Source organism: Salmo trutta, chromosome 8 (assembly GCF_901001165.1).
Source record: "Salmo trutta chromosome 8, fSalTru1.1, whole genome shotgun sequence".
NCBI classification, from domain to species: Eukaryota; Metazoa; Chordata; class Actinopteri; order Salmoniformes; family Salmonidae; genus Salmo; species Salmo trutta.
Window position 1 is genome coordinate 1,347,914 of NC_042964.1, and position 18,406 is coordinate 1,366,319.

At 42.5% G+C, this 18,406-nt stretch overlaps 1 protein-coding gene across 6 annotated transcripts in view; it reads right to left on the bottom strand.

Moving 5' to 3' along the window:
- Positions 1-1,816: 1,816 nt before the first annotated feature.
- Positions 1,817-18,406, bottom strand: part of LOC115198026 (transmembrane protein 184C) — a 16,698-nt gene continuing 108 nt past the window's right edge. Inside the window, exons 1-12 of one of the 6 annotated variants that reach the window (XM_029759679.1) lie at positions 18,182-18,406; positions 13,840-13,991; positions 13,006-13,136; positions 12,607-12,643; positions 11,657-11,862; positions 10,959-11,033; positions 9,916-10,009; positions 8,061-8,173; positions 7,391-7,490; positions 6,910-7,081; positions 5,547-5,675; positions 1,817-2,816 (exon numbers count right to left, since the gene is read on the bottom strand). The exon at positions 18,182-18,406 is cut by the window's right edge and continues 108 nt beyond it. In XM_029759679.1, coding sequence (XP_029615539.1) covers positions 2,443-2,816; positions 5,547-5,675; positions 6,910-7,081; positions 7,391-7,490; positions 8,061-8,173; positions 9,916-10,009; positions 10,959-11,033; positions 11,657-11,862; positions 12,607-12,643; positions 13,006-13,136; positions 13,840-13,956 — 1,548 coding nt within the window. In that variant the 5' untranslated portion in view covers positions 13,957-13,991; positions 18,182-18,406 and the 3' untranslated portion in view covers positions 1,817-2,442. Of the gene's footprint in view, positions 2,817-5,546; positions 5,676-6,909; positions 7,082-7,390; positions 7,491-8,060; positions 8,174-9,915; positions 10,010-10,958; positions 11,034-11,656; positions 11,863-12,606; positions 12,644-12,773; positions 12,979-13,005; positions 13,137-13,839; positions 14,243-18,014 lie in introns of those variants that run through there. The other 5 variants (XM_029759678.1, XM_029759680.1, XM_029759677.1 and 2 more) reach the window with 5 other exon arrangements.

Genomic DNA, 18,406 nt, shown 5'->3' on the forward strand with positions numbered 1-18,406 from the left:
CATAAATGACCAGCATGGTCAAATAATAATCATAGTAGTTGTCGAGGGTGCAACAAGTCAGCAACTCAAGAGTAAGTGTCAGTTGGCTTTTTCATAGCCGATCTTTGAGAGTATCTCTACCGCTCCTGCTGTCTCTAGAGAGTTGAAAACAGCAGGTCTGGGACAGGTAGCACGTCCGGTGAACAGGTCAGGGTTCCAGCAGGTCTGGGTCAGCAGGTCTGGGACAGGTAGCACGTCCGGTGAATAGGTCAGGGTTCCATAGCCGCAGGCAGAACAGTTGAAACTGGAGCAGCAGCACGGCCAGGTGAACTGGGGACAGCAAGGAGTCATCATGCCAGGTAGTCCTGAGGCATGGTCCTAGGGCTCAGGTCCTCCAAGAGAAAGAAAGAAAGAAAGAGAGAATTAGAGAGAGCATACTTAAATTCACACAGGACACCGGATAAGACAAGAGAAATACTCCAGATGCAACAGACTGACCCTAGCCCCCCGACACATAAACTGCTGCAGCATAAATACTGGAGGCAGAGACAGGAGGGGTCAGGAGACACTGTGGCCCCATCCGATGATACCCCCAGACAGGGCCAAACAGGCAGGATATAACCCCACCCACTTTGCCAAAGCACTACACCTCCACACCACTAGAGGGATATCTTCAACCACCAACTTACCATCCTGAGACAAGGCCGAAAGTATAGCCCACGAAGATCTCCGCCACGGCACAACCCAAGGGTGGGCGCCAACCCAGTTATCTAACATGTAAAGTAGATAATAAGTAGTAAGTAGTTGAAATGTTGCTAATTAGCTAAAATGCTCAAGTTGTCCGTGACGAGATTCAAACTCTCAACCTTTGGGTTGCTAAACGTTCGTGTTATACACACACCCAACCACCCAACTTTAATTTTCCGCCTTAAGTAACCATATGTCTTATGTAACCATACCAAACGTAACATATCATACTAAAAGGAGTGTCGCCGATTTACGTACAGAACGATACGAAATGCTCTGAGACCAGGTTGCCTTTTTCCTAATCTTCCGGTAAGGACTATATTGTCTTGTCGTTTCGTCTCATTATGTTTTCTTGCTGGTCCAATTCATCTTTCTAAAGTTTGCAAGTTTGTTTCCAAATGGTTAATTTTCTTGTCTTGTTCATTCATGCTCACTCTTTGTTTGTGCGTGTCTGACATAAACTAATCTACTTTTTTTTAACAACAGATTGTAACAGTTTGTTGTGGTGAGCATTGAGAACATTTTAGCTATGTTTCCCTGGATCTCCTTCAGCTGTTCATTGCTCTTGGTTTTGCTTCTCCAAGTTGCTCCTTTTCCTCTGAGGGAAGCCTATCGGCTTGTTGGATTCATGTCGCCGCGCCGCTTTACCAACTGATTGGTTCGCTGTTGTACATAACTGACCGCTCACTCTCTCCCAGTTGCTTGGGAATATGTTGATTTATCGATCATATAAGTTGTAAACACCATTCAGACAAAGCTAACACCATGTTATTCTACCGTGGGGAAGTTGTAAACACCATGTTATTCTACCGTGGGGAAGTTGTAAACACCATGTTATTCTACCGTGGGGAAGTTGTAAACACCATTCAGACAAAGCTAACACCATGTTATTCTACCGTGGGGAAGTTGTAAACACCATGTTATTCTACCGTGGGGAAGTTGTAAACACCATGTTATTCTACCGTGGGGAAGTTGGAAACACCATGTTATTCTACCGTGGGGAAGTTGGAAACACCATTCAGACAAAGCTAACACCATGTTATTCTACCGTGGGGAAGTTGGAAACACCATTCAGACAAAGCTAACGCCATGTTATTTTGTAATGGTTTTATTACCAAGGCAACATAAGAAGGTCGTTGAATAAATCAGCTGACAAGTCAATGGCATCCTACTGCTGAATAGAAGCACGGTCTGCTATGGTGTGAGTAAGCTGTGTTATTGTCTTTAGTAACATGTCTGTAATAATGATTAGCTGTACTTCAGGCTATTGCAGTGTATTTATATATATATGGTATTAAATTGTTGTATTAATATATATTAAATGAATGAAACGGATAACGACAAAATAATGTCAACAATAAAATACCATTGTTATCCAAAAAAAGTATTAATTACAAAATAATAGTAATTATAGTAACGAAACATAATTATATCATATTATTATGTCAAACTTGACATTAGTGTTTTATAAACATCATTTATAAAGTTATTTATAATTAATCTATTGTTATGGCATGGGAAATACAACACCAACATGGCTTCCTCTGTGTCCAAACTCTCTCTCCTCGACTGGTTCTGATTTTCAACCCTTCTTTCCTGAATTGTGTCCAACTGCCCCTTTAGAAACTCACTCGCCAGCTTGTCTCAGCCAGTCAGGGTGAAGGGGAGGAGTCACGAAGACAGGAAGGAACACACCCTGGACCAATAACACTCCTCCTACGTGCAAAAAGTAATGTTACTGGCGATGTCACCACTCATTTCACCGGAGACTTCGCTACTGATGTCAATGAGGGCATGGCCAGTGATGTCGGTGGAAGTGTCACCAGTTATTTCAACGAGGGCTCCACTGATGTCGGCGGCGGGGGTGTCGCCACCAGTGTGCGAAACCCCTGCACTGGTCTCCGATTCTTTCTCCTCGCTGTCCTCGTCCCAATCAGAAGAAATGAACCCGGAGGGGGCGGAGTAAGAGTGTGGCTTTGGGGTGTGGCCTAGTCCCTGGTAGTGACCCGACAGAGGGGAGGCGGGGACGGAGACGGTTTCCGTGACGATGTCTTGCTCTGACCCCCCCTGGGACGCAGCAGACAGGAGACCTAATAATAATAATTTCATTACAAGATAATCTCAAAGTGCATAAAATATTGCAAAATAATATAAACTGACTAATAATGTAAATATAACAGATCAGAAATACCAAATCTATAACTGTATGACCTGTGTGTTCAGGATGGCCAGGCAGACCTGTGTGTTCTGTGTGTTCAGGACGGCCAGACAGACCTGTGTGTTCAGGACGGCCAGACAGACCTGTGTGTTCAGGAAGGCCAGGCAGACCTGTGTGTTCAGTGTGTTCAGGACGGCCAGACAGACCTGTGTGTTCAGTGTGTTCAGGACGGCCAGACAGACCTGTGTGTTCAGGACGGCCAGACAGACCTGTGTGTTCAGGACGGCCAGACAGACCTGTGTGCTCAGTGTGTTCAGGATGGCCAGGCAGACCTGTGTGTTCAGGATGGCCAGGCAGACCTGTGTGTTCAGGATGGCCAGGCAGACCTGTGTGTTCAGGATGGCCAGGCAGACCTGTGTGTTCAGGATGGCCAGGCAGACCTGTGTGTTCAGGATGGCCAGGCAGACCTGTGTGTTCAGGATGGCCAGGCAGACCTGTGTGTTCAGGATGGCCAGGCAGACCTGTGTGTTCAGGATGGCCAGGCAGACCTGTGTGTTCAGGATGGCCAGGCAGACCTGTGTGTTCAGGATGGCCAGGCAGACCTGTGTGTTCAGGATGGCCAGGCAGACCTGTGTGTTCAGGATGGCCAGACAGACCTGTGTGTTCAGGATGGCCAGACAGACCTGTGTGTTCAGAGTAGAGGTCGACCGATTAATCGGAATGGCCGATTAATTAGGGCCGATTCAAGTTTTCATAACAATCGGTAAAATCGGTATTTTTGGGCACCGATTTGCCTTTTTTTTTTTTTACACCTTTATTTAACTAGGCAAGTCAGTTAAGAACACATTCTTATTTTCAAAGACGGCCTAGGAACGGGGGTTAACTGCCTTGTTCAGGGGGGATTCGGGGATTCGTTTTTGCAACCTTCTGGTTACTAGTCCAACGCTCTAACCACCTTTTACATTGCACTCCACGAGGAGCCTGCATGGCAGGCTGACTACCTGTTACGGGAGGGCAGCAAGAAGCCAAGGTAAGTTGCTAGCTAGCATTAAACTTATAAAAAACTATCAATCTTAACATAATCACTAGTTAACTACACATGGTTGATGATATTACTAGTTTATCTAACGTGTCCTGCGTTGCATATAATCGATGCGGTGCCTGTTAATTTCTCATCGAATCACAGCCTACTTCGACAAACGGGTGATGATTTAACAAGCGCATTTGCGAAAAAAGCACTGTCGTTGCACCAATGTACCTAACCATAAACATCAATGCCTTTCTTTAAAATCAATACACAAGTTAATATTTTTAAACCTGCATATTTAGTTAATATTGCCTGCTAACATGAAATTGTGTCACTGCTCTTGCGTTCATTGCCTGGCTCGTTGCGAACTAATTTGCCGGAATTGTACATAATTATGACATACCAATGAAGGTTGTGCAATGTAACAGGAATATTTAGACTTAGGGATGCCACCCGTTAGATAAAATACGGAACGGTTCCGTATTTCACTGAAAGAAAAAACATTTTGTTTTCGAGATGATAGTTTTAAGGTTTCGACCATATTAATGGCCAAAGGCTCGTATTTCTGTGTGTTATGTTATAATTAAGTCTATGATTTGATAGAGCAGTCTGACTGAGCGGTGGTAGGCACCAGCAGGCTCGTAAGCATTCATTCAAACAGCACTTTCGTGCGTTTTGCCAGCAGCTCTTCGCAATGCGTTGCGCTGTTTATGACTTCAAGCCTGTCAACTCCCAAGATTAGGCTGGTGTAACTGATGTGAAATGGCTAGCTAGTTAGCAGGTGTGCGCTAATAGCGTTTCAAACGTCACTCGCTCTGAGACTTGGAGTAGTTGTTCCCGTTGCTCTACATGGGTAACGCTGCTTCGAGGGTGGCTGTTGTCGATGTGTTCCTGGTTCGAGCCCAGGTAGGAGCGAGGAGAGGGACGGAAGCTATACTGTTACACTGGCAATACTAAAGTGCCTATAAGAACATCCAATAGTCAAAGGTATATGAAATACAAATGGTATAGAGAAAAATAGTCCTATAATTCCTATAATAACTACAACCTAAAACTTCTTACCTGGGAATATTGAAGACTTATGTTAAAAGGAACCACCAGCTTTCATATGTTCTCATGTTCTGAGCAAGGAACTTAAACATTAGCTTTCTTACATGGCACATATTGCACTTTTACTTTCTTCTCCAACACTTTTTTTTTGCATTATTTAAACCAAATTGAACATGTTTCATTATTTATTTGAGGCTAAATTGATTTTATTTATGTATTATATTAAGTTAAAATAAGTGTTCATTCAGTATTGTTGTAATTGTCACTATTACAAATTAAAAGAGATTTTTTTTTTTTTTAAATAAGTAAATAAAATAATAATAATACAAATTTAAAAAACGGCCGATTAATCGGTATCGGCTTTTTTGGTCCTCCAATAATTGGTATCGGCGTTGAAAAATCATAATCGGTCGACCTCTAGTTCAGTGTGTTCAGTACGGCCAGACAGACCAGTGTGTTCAGGACGGCCAGACAGACCAGTGTGTTCAGGACGGCCAGACAGACCAGTGTGTTCAGGACGGCCAGACAGACCAGTGTGTTCAGGACGGCCAGACAGACCAGTGTGTTCAGGACGGCCAGACAGACCTGTGTGTTCAGTGTGTTCAGGACGACCGGTGGAGCCAAAGTACATCTTATTGGGTCTGCCCAGGACCGTCCGACCTGAGGGGGGAGGGGTGGTGTTATTACGCAGGGACAGGACCAGGTTAGTGGTAGCTACACACACACACACACAGAGAGAGAGAGAGTACACATACACACACACAGAGTACACACACAAAGAGAGTATACACAGGTCAACCTTGACAGCAACATTCATTTGACATTGGGAGTAACATTGAGCTAACATTTAGTTAGCATATCCATTGCCATTGGGTAACATTGAACTAATGTTTAGTTAGCATCTATCCATTGGGTAACATTCAGTTAATGTTTAGTTAGCATCTATCCATTGCTGTTGGGTAACATTGAGCTAATGTTTAGTTAGCATCTATCCATTGCTGTTGGGTAACATTCAGCTAATGTTTAGTTAGCACCTATCCATTGCTGTTGGGTAACATTCAGCTAATGTTTAGTTAGCATCTATCCATTGCTGTTGGGTAACATTCAGCTAATGTTTAGTTAGCATCTATCCATTGTTGGGTAACATTCAGCTAATGTTTAGTTAGCATATATCCATTGTTGGGTAACATTCAGCTAATGTTTAGTTAGCATCTATCCATTGCTGTTGGGTAACATTGAGCTAATGTTTAGTTAGCATATATCCATTGTTGGGTAACATTCAGCTAATGTTTAGTTAGCACCTATCCATTGTTGTTGGGTAACATTCAGCTAATGTTTAGTTAGCATCTATCCATTGCTGTTGGGTAACATTGAGCTAATGTTTAGTTAGCACCTATCCATTGCTGTTGGGTAACATTGAGCTAATGTTTAGTTAGCATCTATCCATTGTTGTTGGGTAACATTTTACATTTACATTTTAGTCATTTAGCAGACGCTCTTATCCAGAGCGACTTACAGTAGTGAATGCATACATTTCATACATTTTTTTTAATGTGCTGGGTAACATTGCTGTTGGGTAACATTGAGCTAATGTTTAGTTAGCACCTATCCATTGTTGTTGGGTGACATTGAGCTAACATTTAGTTAGCATATCCATTGCCATTGGGTAACATTGAACTAATGTTTAGTTAGCATCTATCCATTGGGTAACATTGAGCTAATGTTTAGTTAGCGTCTATCCACTGCTGTTGGGTAACATTGAGCTAATGTTTAGTTAGCAAATATCCATTGCTGTTGGGTAACATTGAGCTAATGTTAAGTTAGCATCTATCCATTGTTGTTGGGTAACATTGAGCTAATGTTTAGTTAGCATCTATCCATTGTTGTTGGGTAACATTGAGCTAATATTGAACATAGTTAAGCATCCTGTGATCCCAACCCTACTCACCTACGTGTTGGACCTGCTCTGAGATGTCTGCTCTGATGTCAGACACGTCCCACATGGCCATGAAGGAGTCAAAACAGCTTCCCTCCTCTGCCTCCAGTATGTAGGGTTTATAGGTAAAGCTGTAGTGGTGGGCAATGGCTGCTACAAACATCTCTACACAGATGATAAAGTCCTGGAGTAGAGAGGGAGAGGAAGAGAAAGAGAGAGAGAGAGTTAGAGAGGTGGGTTTATAGGTAAAGCTGTAGTGGTGGGCAATAGCTGCTAGAAACATCTCTACACAGATGATAAAGTCCTGGAGTAGAGAGGGAGAGGAAGAGAGAGAGAGAGTTAGAGAGGTGGGTTTATAGGTACAGCTGTAGTGTAGTGGAAACATCTCTACACAGATGTATTGTCGGGGTGTGGAAGGGTTAGGTGTGTGTGTGTGTGTGTGTGTGTGTGTGTGTGGGTGGGTGTGTGTGTGTGTGTGTGTGTGTGTGTGTACCTGTAGTCCAGTGGCTACAGCCTCAACATTGTCCCAGTCCCAGGTATGTTTGTCAGAGATCACTCCGACTTTCACCAGTATAGCTATCAACACTGCTTGCCTGGAGAGATGGAGGGAGGGGAGAGAAAGAGAGAGGGAGGGGAGAGAAAGAGAGAGGGAGGGGAGAGAAAGAGAGAGCGAGGGAGGGAGGGAGGGAAAGAGAGGTAGGGGAGAGAAAGAGACAAAGAGAGTGGAGAGATGGAAAGAGGGAGGGGGTGGGGAAGAGAGAGCGAGGGAGGGAGGGAAAGAGGTAGGGGAGAGAAAGAGACAAAGAGAGTGGAGAGATGGAAAGAGGGAGGGGGTGGGGAAGAGAGAGCGACGGAGGGAAAGAGAGAGTGAGGGAGAGGGGAGGGGAAGAGAGAGCGAGGGAGGGAAAGAGAAAGTGAGGGAGAGGGGAGGGGAAGAGAGAGAGCGAGGGAGGGAGGGAAAGAGAGAGTCGAGGGAGAGGGGAGGGGAAGAGATAGCGAGAGAGAGAGACAGAGAGACGAGGGGGAATTGTTGACTTTCTCCTTTTGGTTGTGGTACCCAGGCACTCACACGCAACGCTAAGCAAGAGTCAGAAAAAACCCAGGTCATGTGTTCTAATAGACATTGTTGATTCACTGAAAACACGCATCCCTCCTCCTCTTACCAGAACGAGACGAAGACGACCATTTTAACACAGAGGAACTTCCCGACAGGTCTAATCTGACTCAGTTCATCCTTCAAGGCTTTATACAGCAGCACCAGACAATACATGGCAAACTGGAGAGAGAGAGAGAGAGAGAGAGAGAGAGAGAGAGAGTGAGTGAGCATTAGCCTTGCTATTGAGAAAGGCCGCCGTAGGCAGACCTGGCTCTCAAGAGAAGACAGGCTGTGTGCAACACTGCCCACAAAATGAGGTGGAAACGGAGCTGTACTTCCTAACCTCCTGCCAAATGTATGACCATATTAGAGACACATATTTCCCCTCAGATTACACAGACCCACAAAGAATTCGAAAACAAATCCAATTTTGATAAACTCCCATATCTATTGGGTGAAATACCACAGTGATGTTACAACACTATATATAGACATACACTACCGGTCCAAAGTTTTAAGAACACTTACTCATTCAAGGGTTTTTCTTTATTTTTACTATTTTCTACATTGTAGAATAATAGTGAAGACATCAAAACTATGAAATAACACATATGGAATCATGTAGCAACCAAAAAAGTGTTAAAACAAATCAAAATATATTTAAGATTTGAGATTCTTCAAATAGCCAATTCTAAATAAATCACAGACAGTGTCACCAGAAAAGCACCCCCACACCATCACACCTCCTCCATGCTTCACAATACACATACGCAGATCATCTGTTTACCCACAACGACGGTTTGATGTAGAAATGTAGAAAGGACCAGGTGTGTGAGTTCTCACCAGTTGAGAGATATTGTTGACTAGGACCAGGTTAGGACCAGGTGTGTGAGTTCTCACCAGTTGAGAGATATTGTTGACTAGGACCAGGTTAGGACCAGGTGTGTGAGTTCTCACCAGTTGAGAGATATTGTTGACTAGGACCAGGTTAGGACCAGGTGTGTGAGTTCTCACCAGTTGAGAGATATTGTTGACTAGGACCAGGTTAGGACCAGGTGTGTGAGTTCTCACCAGTTGAGAGATATTGTTGACTAGGACCAGGTTAGGACCAGGTGTGTGAGTTCTCACCAGTTGAGAGATATTGTTGACTAGGACCAGGTTAGGACCAGGTGTGTGAGTTCTCACCAGTTGAGAGATATTGTTGACTAGGACCAGGTAAGACCAGGTGTGTGAGTTCTCACCAGTTGAGAGATATTGTTGACTAGGACCAGGTTAGGACCAGGTGTGTGAGGTCTCACCAGTTGAGAGATATTGTTGACTAGGACCAGGTTAGGACCAGGTGTGAGGTCTCACCAGTTGAGAGATATTGTTGACTAGGACCAGGTTAGGACCAGGTGTGTGAGGTCTCACCAGTTGAGAGATATTGTTGACTAGGACCAGGTTAGGACCAGGTGTGTGAGTTCTCACCAGTTGAGAGATATTGTTGACTAGGACCAGGTTAGGACCAGGTGTGTGAGTTCTCACCAGTTGAGAGATATTGTTGACTAGGACCAGGTAAGACCAGGTGTGTGAGTTCTCACCAGTTGAGAGATATTGTTGACTAGGACCAGGTTAGGACCAGGTTTGTGAGGTCTCACCAGTTGAGAGATATTGTTGACTAGGACCAGGTTAGGACCAGGTGTGTGAGGTCTCACCAGTTGAGAGATATTGTTGACTAGGACCAGGTTAGGACCAGGTGTGTGAGGTCTCACCAGTTGAGAGATATTGTTGACTAGGACCAGGTTAGGACCAGGTGTGTGAGTTCTCACCAGTTGAGAGATATTGTTGACTAGGACCAGGTTAGGACCAGGTGTGTGAGTTCTCACCAGTTGAGAGATATTGTTGACTATGACCAGGTTAGGACCAGATGTGTGAGTTCTCACCAGTTGAGAGATATTGTTGACTAGGACCAGGTAGGTCCAGGCATTCCTGTTGCTGAAGTTTCCCTCGTCATACACACCACACAACTGACAGGCACTACAGAGAGAGAGAGGGGGGGAGGAAGGAGAGAGAGAGAGAGAGAGAGATAGGGGGAGGAAGGAGAGAGAGAGAGAGAGAGAGAGGGGAGGATGGAGAGAGAGTGAGAGAGGGGATCAGAAAAACATTGTAACCTGATCAACCTTTCCTATTCTGTATTTATGTATTTTGTAATGCCTACCGTAAATTCCGGGACTATAAGCCGCAACTTTTTTCCCAGGCTTTGAACCTCGCGGCTTAAACAATGACGCGGCTAATATATGGATTTTTCCCGCTTTCACATTTTTTTCTCCAAAAAAAACACATTCTGTGACGTGCTCAGTTTTTTGGCGGCATGAAGCGTTCATTAGACCAATGAAATTGCCGAACAGGTTAAGGTCAAACAACTTTTTTGTTTACTGTTTAGATTAAATCGAGCGCTCTCAAACTTCCCATCATTCTGATTACGGTAGTCATTTTGTCACCCTCATCATGGCAAAGACACGGAGAAATGCATATGATGCAGCTTTGAAGTTGAAGGCGATTGATCTGGCTGTTGGAAAAGGAAATAGAGCTGCTGCACGGGAGCTTGGTCTTAATGAGTCGATGATAAGACGTTGGAAACAGCAGCGTGAGGAATTGACTCAGTGTAAAAAGACAACTAAAGCTTACTGCTAATTTTTTATTTTTTGTTACAAGCCGTGTTTCGTTAAAGCCTATTTATTTTTGTTACAAGCCGTGTTTCGTTAAAGCCTATTTATTTTTGTTACAAGCTGTGTTTCGTTAAAGCCTGTGTAAAGTTCATTTGTTTCAATGTACCGGTAGGCACCTGCGGCTTATAGACATGTGCGGCTTATTTATGTTCAAAATAAAATATATTTTTTAAATTCAGTGGGTGCAGCTTATATTCAGGTGCGCTCAATAGTCCGGAAATTACAGTAATATACTACTTGGTTAGTGCTGTACTTACAGTGCTATCACTGTAGTTACGGGCCTGACGACGGTGTACTGTAGAACCCCCAGCTTACAGCGGAACAGCAACACCCTGACAGAGGAGAGACAACCAATCACAACCATCAATCAGTCACATCCATCAACCAATCACAACCATCAATCAGTCACATCCATCAATCAGTCACATCCATCAGCCAATCAATCACTACCAACCATCAATCAGTCACATCCATCAGCCAATCAATCACTACCAACCATCAATCAGTCACATCCATCAGCCAATCAAGACATTGTATTCAAGTTCATCCATCTCTCCCTGCTCTCCTCCCTCCCTCCCTACCTCCACTCCCCCGCTCTCCTCCCTCCCTCCTTCCTTCCCTCTCCTCCCTCCCTCCCTGCCTCTCTCCCCTCTCTCCCCCTCTCCCTCTCTCCTCCCTCCCTCCCTCCCTCCTTCCTTCCCTCTCCTCCCTCCCTGCCTCTCCCCTCCTTCCCTCTCCTCCCTCCCTCCCTCCCTCTCTCCTCCCTCCCCTCTCTCTCCTCTCCTCTCCTCTCCTCTCCTCCCTCCCTCCCTCCCTCCATCACTCCAACTCTCCCCTCTCCCTCCCTCCCTCCAACTCCTCCCTACCTCCACTCCCCCTCCCTCCCCCTCTCCTCTCCTCCCTCCCTCTCCTCCCTCTCCTCCCTCTCCTCCCTCCCCTCTCCTCCCTCACTTACTCTCCCATTGCCCATGGTGGACAGCAGCATAGAGGTGGCAGGTGTTTCTGTTGTTCCTGAACCTCTAGCATCAACACCAAACTGGGATACTGGTTAGAGAGGTAGTTTAACAGGAAGATGAGGAAGTTGTAAATGACGTAGGCCTCGTAACACTCTCTACACGTGTCTACGTAGATGGCTATACTGGGGTAGCGCAGCGCGATCCACTGAAGAAGAAGAAGTCCAAGGTACACAGATGTCCAAGGGGGGAAGGAGGGGGAGAGGAAGGAGGGGGAGGGGGAGAGGAAGGAGGGGGAGAGGGAGGAATAGGGAGAGGAAGGAGGGGGAGAGGAAGGAGGGGGAGAAAGGCAGTTTAATTGATAGATGAGGAACGACCATATAATATTATATATTATATTACCATATATTTTCAACCAGCACATATTGATTGATGGAGTGACCAATGTAAAGAAATGGTCTGTGTGTGTGTGTGTGTGTGTTGACTCTGCTATTTGAGCAGCCCAGCCTTGTGACAACACCACACCGTCCTCAATTAGTCCTGTTACCATAGAGATACGAAGGTCTCAATGGAACTTAGAATGTTCAGCCATTCCAGGACCTTATAAACCAATGGAATGTCTGACTCGGTGTTCTAGTCTAGTGTTCCATAGTTCTCTGTGTTCTAGTCTAGTGTTCCATAGTTCTCTGTGTTCTAGTCTAGTGTTCCATAGTTCTTTGTGTTCTAGTCTAGTGTTCCATAGTTCTCTGTGTTCTAGTCTAGTGTTCCAGAGTGCTCTGTGTTCTAGTCTAGTGTTCCATAGTTCTCTGTGTTCTAGTCTAGTGTTCCAGAGTGCTCTGTGTTCTAGTCTAGTGTTCCATAATTCTCTTGTGCATTGAGAGAGGTCTTCGACCAGATTGATATGCTATAACAGTATTACTATAATGAAACGGTAACAATAGTTTCTCCTTACACTGTCCACACTGTAGATGGGTACCATCCACAGGATCCTGTAAAAATAAAAACACAACAGAGAAGATCAGTGGTATCTGGTCTTCCTACATTTACAAAAATAGTTTTTACCTTGAGGGATTTGGCTTTAGCTTCCACAGGTGTAGTGTAAACCAGGTGTGTTCCTACCTGATAATGGGTTTCTGTAGCTCAGGCTGTGTGTAGTGTAAACCAGGTGTGTTCCTACCTGATAATGGGTTTCTGTAGCTCAGGCTGTGTGTAGTGTAAACCAGGTGTGTTCCTACCTGATAATGGGTTTCTGTAGCTCAGGCTGTGTGTAGTGTAAACCAGGTGTGTTCCTACCTGATAATGGGTTTCTGTAGCTCAGGCTGTGTGTAGTGTAAACCAGGTGTGTTCCTACCTGATAATGGGTTTCTGTAGCTCAGGCTGTGTGTAGTGTACCAGGTGCTGCAGGATCCCCCACAGAGAGATGGGGATGGTCATGAACACAAACACTCCAGCTATGAACCAGGCTTTACTATGGGTCCCCACCTGAAACAGATCAAGTTTAAACTATATAACCAGGCTTTACTGTGGGTCTCCACCTGAAACAGATCAAGTTTAAACTACATAACCAGGCTTTACTGTGGGTCCCCATCTGAAACAGACCAAGTTTAAACTACATTACCAGGCGTTACTGTGGGTAAATCTGAAACAGACCAAGTTTAAACTACATAACCAGGCTTTACTGTGGGTAAATCTGAAACAGACCAAGTTTAAACTACATAACCAGGCTTTACTGTGGGTCCCCATCTGAAACAGATCAAGTTTAAACTACATAACCAGGCTTTACTAGGAGATACCATTTATAAACAAACACATTTGTGCATCCCAGCGGTTGCGATCAATCTGGACAGTCCAAAAAAATGATCAGGCTACGTGTGGCTCAGTTGATAGAGCGTGGTGTTTGCAACGCCAGGGTTGTGGGTTCGATTCCCACGGGGGACCAGTACGGGAAGAAAAAAAAAAATGTATGAAATGTATGCATTCACTACTGTAAATCGCTCTGGATAAGAGCGTCTGCTAAATGACTAAAAATGTTTAAAACATTTTTGTTAAATCAAGCCGAGTAGCTGAGGAGAACAACACAACAGCGTTGGCAGGTCTCAGTTACACCATACAGGCTAACAGATGTGAGAGAGCAATAGTTGCTCCTAATATGAAAGGTAGATTTTTCAGCCTCGTTCCATCTCACCTCAGACTTCTGTAGTTCCCAGACACACAGCGGCAGAACGATGAGCAGCAGGCCGACATAGAGACAGACCACGAGAGGTCTGATCCACCGTCTCCAGTTCCCGCACGTACAAGCCATGATCCGGGTTCGCTTCCGTTTCGTTTAGTTCGCTTCTGTTGGGTTATGTTCGGGTTTAGAACTGAAGGACGAGGCGGGAATGGGATGAGTGGGCGTTGGCTATAGGCTATATACCTACTGTTTCCTAGACATAACACTAACCTATAGACTATATACCTACTGTTTCCTAGACATAACACTAACCTATAGGCTATATACCTACTGTTTCCTAGACACAACACTAACCTATAGACTATATACCTACTGTTTCCTAGACACAACACTAACCTATAGACTATATACCTACTGTTTCCTAGACATAACACTAACCTATAGGCTATATACCTACTGTTTCCTAGACACAACACTAACCTATAGACTATATACCTACTGTTTCCTAGACACAACACTAACCTATAGACTATATATCTACTGTTTCCTAAACACAACACTAACCTATAGACTATATACCTACTGTTTCCTAGACATAACACTAACCTATAGACTATATACCTACTGTTTCCTAGACACAACACTAACCTATAGACTATATACCTACTGTTTCCTAGACACAACACTAACCTATAGACTATATATCTACTGTTTCCTAAACACAACACTAACCTATAGACTATATACCTACTGTTTCCTAAACACAACACAACACTAACCTATAGACTATATATCTACTGTTTCCTAAACACAACACTAACCTATAGACTATATATCTACTGTTTCCTAAACACAACACTAACCTATAGGCTATATACCTACTGTTTCCTAAACACAACACAACACTAACCTATAGACTATATATCTACTGTTTCCTAAACACAACACTGTAACACTAACCTATAGACTATATACCTACTGTTTCCTAAACACAACACTGTAACACTAACCTATAGACTATATACCTACTGTTTCCTAAACACAACACTAACCTATAGACTATATACCTACTGTTTCCTAGACACAACACAACACTACCCTATAGGCTATATACCTACTGTTTCCTAAACACAACACTAACCTATAGACTATATACCTACTGTTTCCTAAACACAACACAACACTAACCTATAGACTATATACCTACTGTTTCCTAAACACAACACTACCCTATAGACTATATACCTACTGTTTCCTAGACACAACACTAACCTATAGGCTATATACCTACTGTTTCCTAGACACAACACTAACCTATAGACTATATATCTACTGTTTCCTAAACACAACACTGTAACACTAACCTATAGACTATATACCTACTGTTTCCTAGACACAACACTAACCTATAGACTATATACCTACTGTTTCCTAAACACAACACAACACTAACCTATAGACTATATACCTACTGTTTCCTAGACACAACACTAACCTATAGACTATATACCTACTGTTTCCTAGACACAACACTAACCTATAGACTATATATCTACTGTTTCCTAAACACAACACTAACCTATAGACTATATACCTACTGTTTCCTAAACACAACACTAACCTATAGACTATATACCTACTGTTTCCTAAACACAACACAACACTAACCTATAGGCTATATACCTACTGTTTCCTAAACACAACACTAACCTATAGACTATATACCTACTGTTTCCTAAACACAACACAACACTAACCTATAGACTATATACCTACTGTTTCCTAAACACAACACTAACCTATAGGCTATATATCTACTGTTTCCTAAACACAACACAACACTAACCTATAGACTATATATCTACTGTTTCCTAAACACAACACAACACTAACCTATAGGCTATATATCTACTGTTTCCTAAACACAACACAACACTACCCTATAGACTATATATCTACTGTTTCCTAAACACAACACAACACTAACCTATAGACTATATACCTACTGTTTCCTAAACACAACACAACACTAACCTATAGACTATATATCTACTGTTTCCTAAACACAACACAACACTAACCTATAGGCTATATATCTACTGTTTCCTAAACACAACACAACACTACCCTATAGACTATATATCTACTGTTTCCTAAACACAACACAACACTAACCTATAGGCTATATACCTACTGTTTCCTAAACACAACACTAACCTATAGACTATATATCTACTGTTTCCTAAACACAACACAACACTAACCTATAGGCTATATATCTACTGTTTCCTAAACACAACACTAACCTATAGACTATATATCTACTGTTTCCTAAACACAACACAACACTAACCTATAGACTATATATCTACTGTTTCCTAAACACAACACTAACCTATAGACTATATACCTACTGTTTCCTAAACACAACACTAACCTATAGACTATATATCTACTGTTTCCTAAACACAACACAACACTAACCTATAGACTATATACCTACTGTTTCCTAAACACAACACAACACTAACCTATAGACTATATATCTACTGTTTCCTAAACACAACACTAACCTATAGACTATATATCTACTGTTTCCTAAACACAACACAACACTAACCTATAGACTATATACCTACTGTTTCCTAAACACAACACAACACTAACCTATAGACTATATATCTACTGTTTCCTAGACACAACACTAACCTATAGACTATATACCTACTGTTTCCTAAACACAACACAACACTAACCTATAGACTATATATCTACTGTTTCCTAGACACAACACTAACCTATAGACTATATACCTACTGTTTCCTAAACACAACACTAACCTATAGACTATATACCTACTGTTTCCTAGACACAACACTAACCTATAGACTATATATCTACTGTTTCCTAAACACAACACTGTAACACTAACCTATAGACTATATATCTACTGTTTCCTAAACACAACACTGTAACACTAACCTATAGACTATATACCTACTGTTTCCTAAACACAACACTGTAACACTACCCTATAGACTATATATCTACTGTTTCCTAAACACAACACTAACCTATAGACTATATACCTACTGTTTCCTAAACACAACACAACACTAACCTATAGACTATATATCTACTGTTTCCTAAACACAACACAACACTAACTTATAGACTATATACCTACTGTTTCCTAAACACAACACAACACTAACCTATAGACTATATATCTACTGTTTCCTAGACACAACACTAACCTATAGACTATATACCTACTGTTTCCTAAACACAACACAACACTAACCTATAGACTATATATCTACTGTTTCCTAGACACAACACTAACCTATAGACTATATACCTACTGTTTCCTAAACACAACACTAACCTATAGACTATATACCTACTGTTTCCTAGACACAACACTAACCTATAGACTATATATCTACTGTTTCCTAAACACAACACTGTAACACTAACCTATAGACTATATATCTACTGTTTCCTAAACACAACACTGTAACACTAACCTATAGACTATATACCTACTGTTTCCTAAACACAACACTGTAACACTACCCTATAGACTATATATCTACTGTTTCCTAAACACAACACTAACCTATAGACTATATACCTACTGTTTCCTAAACACAACACAACACTAACCTATAGACTATATATCTACTGTTTCCTAAACACAACACAACACTAACTTATAGACTATATACCTACTGTTTCCTAAACACAACACTGTAACACTACCCTATAGACTATATATCTACTGTTTCCTAAACACAACACAACACTAACCTATAGACTATATATCTACTGTTTCCTAAACACAACACTGACCTATAGACTATATATCTACTGTTTCCTAAACACAACACTAACCTATAGACTATATATCTACTGTTTCCTAAACACAACACTAACCTATAGACTATATACCTACTGTTTCCTAAACACAACACTAACCTATAGACTATATATCTACTGTTTCCTAAACACAACACTAACCTATAGACTACTATCGCTGCATGTGAATGGGGTGGCCTACAGTTTGTTGACAAAATAACAGAAATGATGAGGTCAACAGCCTAAACTCCCGTGGCTACAATGATAATAAACCTCTAGGACTTGGACAAGCATCCTTCGGGTTATTGCTGTAACATTGTCTTTACCCAGTCATGAGTAACCTCTAAGCTTTTCTGAATAGACATCCTCTCTCTCTCTCTCTGTCTCTCTCTCTGTTCCCTGCGTTGTAGCCAAGCAACGCAGCGTTTCATCCATTTAAAATCACAAGAGCTTATTTTCTTTTCTTTTTTTCCCTTCTTCTAGATTCACCCACCTCTGAGGATAGAAGAAAATCCGAGAATAAAACCCCGATTACCGCGGTGTCCCGAGACGATTTGGTCGCGACATGGAACGGAAATGGACATCGGTGTTAAATAATAACGCGTGTGGGTCCATGTTGACGCCCACGTTACGACAAACCGTTCTAGTTCTGGTCCAGGGCGTTAACCGCCCGTTACGCCTCACGTCCACCGGACGCATCAAACTCTTTGCGTTCCGG